This window comes from Plectropomus leopardus, unplaced genomic scaffold (genome assembly GCF_008729295.1).
Source record: "Plectropomus leopardus isolate mb unplaced genomic scaffold, YSFRI_Pleo_2.0 unplaced_scaffold10208, whole genome shotgun sequence".
Taxonomy (NCBI): Eukaryota; Metazoa; Chordata; class Actinopteri; order Perciformes; family Serranidae; genus Plectropomus; species Plectropomus leopardus.
The window spans coordinates 1-3,448 of NW_024610739.1; the positions used below are offsets into that span (position 1 = coordinate 1).

The following is a 3,448-nucleotide window of genomic DNA, read 5'->3' on the forward strand; positions in this document are numbered from 1 at the left end:
TTTTGAGGCCTCACCCAAGCTGGACCGTCTCCCGGACAGTCCTCCGTGCCGTCCCTGCAGGCTGATCACTCCACTCTCGAAGGGTCCCGGCGTCCAGGAAGACGTCGCCATCTCTGGGCTCATGTACGCGTACGGGCTGGAGTAAGAGCCTCCGACCGAGCGCACCAGCGCGCCCCCGTACTGCTCCGCCCGGGCGCCATTCCCCAGAACCAGCGGGCTCTGGTAGGTCGCATCCCGGCCGGTGTTGCTGCTAACCGGCGGGCTGTGCGAGTACGAGAAGCCGTGCGGAGGGTGTGGGCTGCTAGGCGCGAAGGAGGAGCCGTCCGTGCCGGTCTGCGGCCAGCCGTGGTGCCCGCCGAGGCCGTGGGACTGGTGGGGCGAGTCGCAGGTCTGCAGGTAGGGCAGGGTGGGCAGCATGGCGGGGACTCTGGTAGTGGGGACGTAGACCGGGGAGCTGGCTGAGGGGTGCATGTAATTCCCGGTGTCGTAAGGGGACTGGTTGGAGGACAAGGCCAGGCTTTGATACATTTTCTCTGCTGTGTGGAGTCTGGAGGGGATACAGGGACGGTCTGTCAGGCTGGACTCAGTCCTGTGGAGGGGACACTGTCCACACGTAAAGACTCTTCCAGTCTCGTCAGGAGAATCCCTCAGTGCCTTTTTGATCCAATGACTTCATGAAATTCCTGAGAAATAATTGAAGAGATTTTATAAACATGACAACAAAGTTTCTAGGGCATCAGAATGTCACACTTTTGAGTCAGTTTATCACACACTGTGAAATCTGACAAGTTGATTTTACTTAAAATAATCTTGTATTGCCGAAGAAAAGAAAGTAATTACAACTATTTAGCTTAATTTGTGTTTACTTTGTATCTAATTGTGAGGTTTACTCAAAATTTAGTCATATGTAGGGTACTTAATTTTGTGAAGTTGTTGCAACTTAAAAATGACAAGTGAAATGACCTTGTTTTTTTAAGTGTTAGCAACTTCAGTAAATTAAGTCAGTCTGACTTGCATTAACTGAAAAAAGACAATTGTTAACCAAATTAAAAATAATTACGTCAATCGGTAAATGAATTAAGGATTTTCAAATCAAGTTAACAAGTCTGATTAACACAACTGCTTTGAGTTGAAAAACTTTAGCGCCTCAAGCTGAAGTAATTTTAAAAAGTTTTCTCTATAGTGTCCATCATGACAAATATGACTTGATGAGGAACTCTAACATGTTTAAGAATCTACAAATACGATTGACTAATATGCAACAAGATGCACTGTAAAATCTGACAAGTTGATTTAACTTATGAAAAAAATCTAGGAAACTGGCTGCCTTGAAAATGTGAGTAAAACAATTACCATTATTATTAGTCTTAATTTATGATTACTTTATATGAAATTCTTAACTTTATTTAAATTTTATTTATATTTCCTCAATTTTGTGAAGTTGTTGCAACTTAAAATGATAAGTTTAACTAAATCAATCTTCCTATGTTTTCCCAACTTCAGTAAACCAAGTTAAGTAAGCTAGATATTCGTATTGCTGGCTGCAAACTAGTCAGTCATATTTTAATATTGTTAAACATGTTAAGAAAACAGGACTCGTAGATCTCCTAACCCTTTTTGTCATGAATAAGTTGTCAGACTAACTTTGTTTACTAAAGTTTCTAACACCTAGAAAGAACAAGCTGATTTTGCTTGTCATATTTAAGTTGCAACAACTTCAGAATATATAGTAAATACAACTAAATTTCAAGTGAATGTAACACTTAAATATAAAGTAATATAGATTAGGATTTCAAGTTATATTTACTTGCCGTTTTCAAGGAAATCATTTTCCTTTTTTTAAGACCAACATGGCTTACTGAAGTTGCTAAAACTTAGAAAGATAGATGTTATTCAACTAAAACACAAGAAACCTGTGCTCCAGAAAAGGATACGCACTCAATGAAAATCCTAAAGAGCCAGGGTGGCAGGTCTGAACGGACTAAAAACCACCCCTGCCGGATGGGATTGCAATAAAACAGGTAATTTTTAAGTTGCAACAACTTCACAAAACTAAGTAAACATCACAAAACTTGTAGTAAAATTAGCAATTTGATATTAAGTAAACACAAATTAAGATATAGTCATATTTACTAACATTTCTCAAGCCAATTGATTTACTAGATGTTTTGAAAAGTAAAATCAGCTTGTCAGATTTGACAGTGCCAGCGAGTTTTATTGTGTTAAACTCCAAAACATCATTTGCACGAGACAAACTAATTACAGTCACGCACAGAAGAGGTTCAACAATCACTCAGTCTCATCAGCCATATTTCACCTGTATCAATGGATTGACATAAAATGGATTAAAATGACATTAACGACCGCCGCTATCTGTCCGCGCAGATAGAGGCGACTATCAGCGCCCCCAGATATCCTGCGGCTCCGCACCGCCTCATTAAATCATATCCATAACGGAAACCAAATCAAACAACACAACAGATAGCGGTCCGTATCTACCGTGCGTATATTTTCTATCAATAGAACTCAAAACGTTGATAATCGCCCTCGCTGCATATGCGAGTAACAGCGTTTCTTTCCAAGGGCTCTCAGTGTTATTATCTCACCAGATAAGGACGGTCGGGTGATAAAGCAGCAGCCCGGTCCTTCAGACGTCCAAAAACTCAGCGGTGGAGAGCAGAGCAAACTTTGTCACCTCGCGCAGAAAGAGACGGACGGATGGAGGAGCAGAAAGCAGCGTATCCAAAGGGATTTAATGCGTAAAAGTTGCGCGCACCGATCGGAGAGAAATAAAAGTTTTTTTTTGGTTCCACTCTTTCTCTTCCTGCAGTCTATCTGGAGATAGTTACTGTCGTTGATAACTGCTGATACGGGTGTGCTCCTATTCGCTCCCCTACTGGAAAATTTGTACGGGAGAGGAACACGTGACGCAGTCCGCTGCTCCGAGGTAGGCCTAGGTAGGAAGGAGGGAGGGAAGGAGGGAGGGAGTGAAGGAGGACCCCTGGGTGTCGGAGAGAGGAGAAGAGGGCCCAAATCTGAGTGCTGAGAGATGCAGAAGTAGCTTTAATTGCACCTGCATTCACCTTCTGCTGTGCTTGTCTCAAGAGGACGCAACACTGGACACATTTCGATCCAGGCACGATGTGAAGGATGAACCCAACAGTCTTTAGGGGACTAAATTTTAATCTTGATTTTTAAAATCATGTTTTAGGCATGGAATGGCTCTCTTGTAGGGAGTTGCCTTTACAGAGATCATTGCGCAACACGTTTAATGGAATTTTGGGGATTTTAATGGTGCAACAATTTGCATTTTTGCTGGTTGTTTAACCCTTTGAAACCTTGGTTGACGTCTCTTTTCTTTGTGCTGCGTTCAGACGCCTTCATAAGTGCAGGGGAAAATGCAAAGAGCAACTTGACACGAACTGTTTCGCAAATTGCAAGCATTAAG

At 42.4% G+C, this 3,448-nt stretch overlaps 1 protein-coding gene across 1 annotated transcript; it reads right to left on the minus strand.

Moving 5' to 3' along the window:
* Positions 1 to 14: 14 nt before the first annotated feature.
* LOC121963167 (transcription factor GATA-5-like) lies at positions 15 to 2,892 on the minus strand (the record flags this gene model as incomplete). The annotated part of the gene is made up of 2 exons (XM_042513494.1): positions 2,607 to 2,892; positions 15 to 683 (listed from the first exon to the last, which is right to left on the minus strand). A coding segment is annotated over exon 2 (514 nt), but the record flags the coding sequence as incomplete, so codon positions are not given.
* Positions 2,893 to 3,448: the final 556 nt, after the last annotated feature.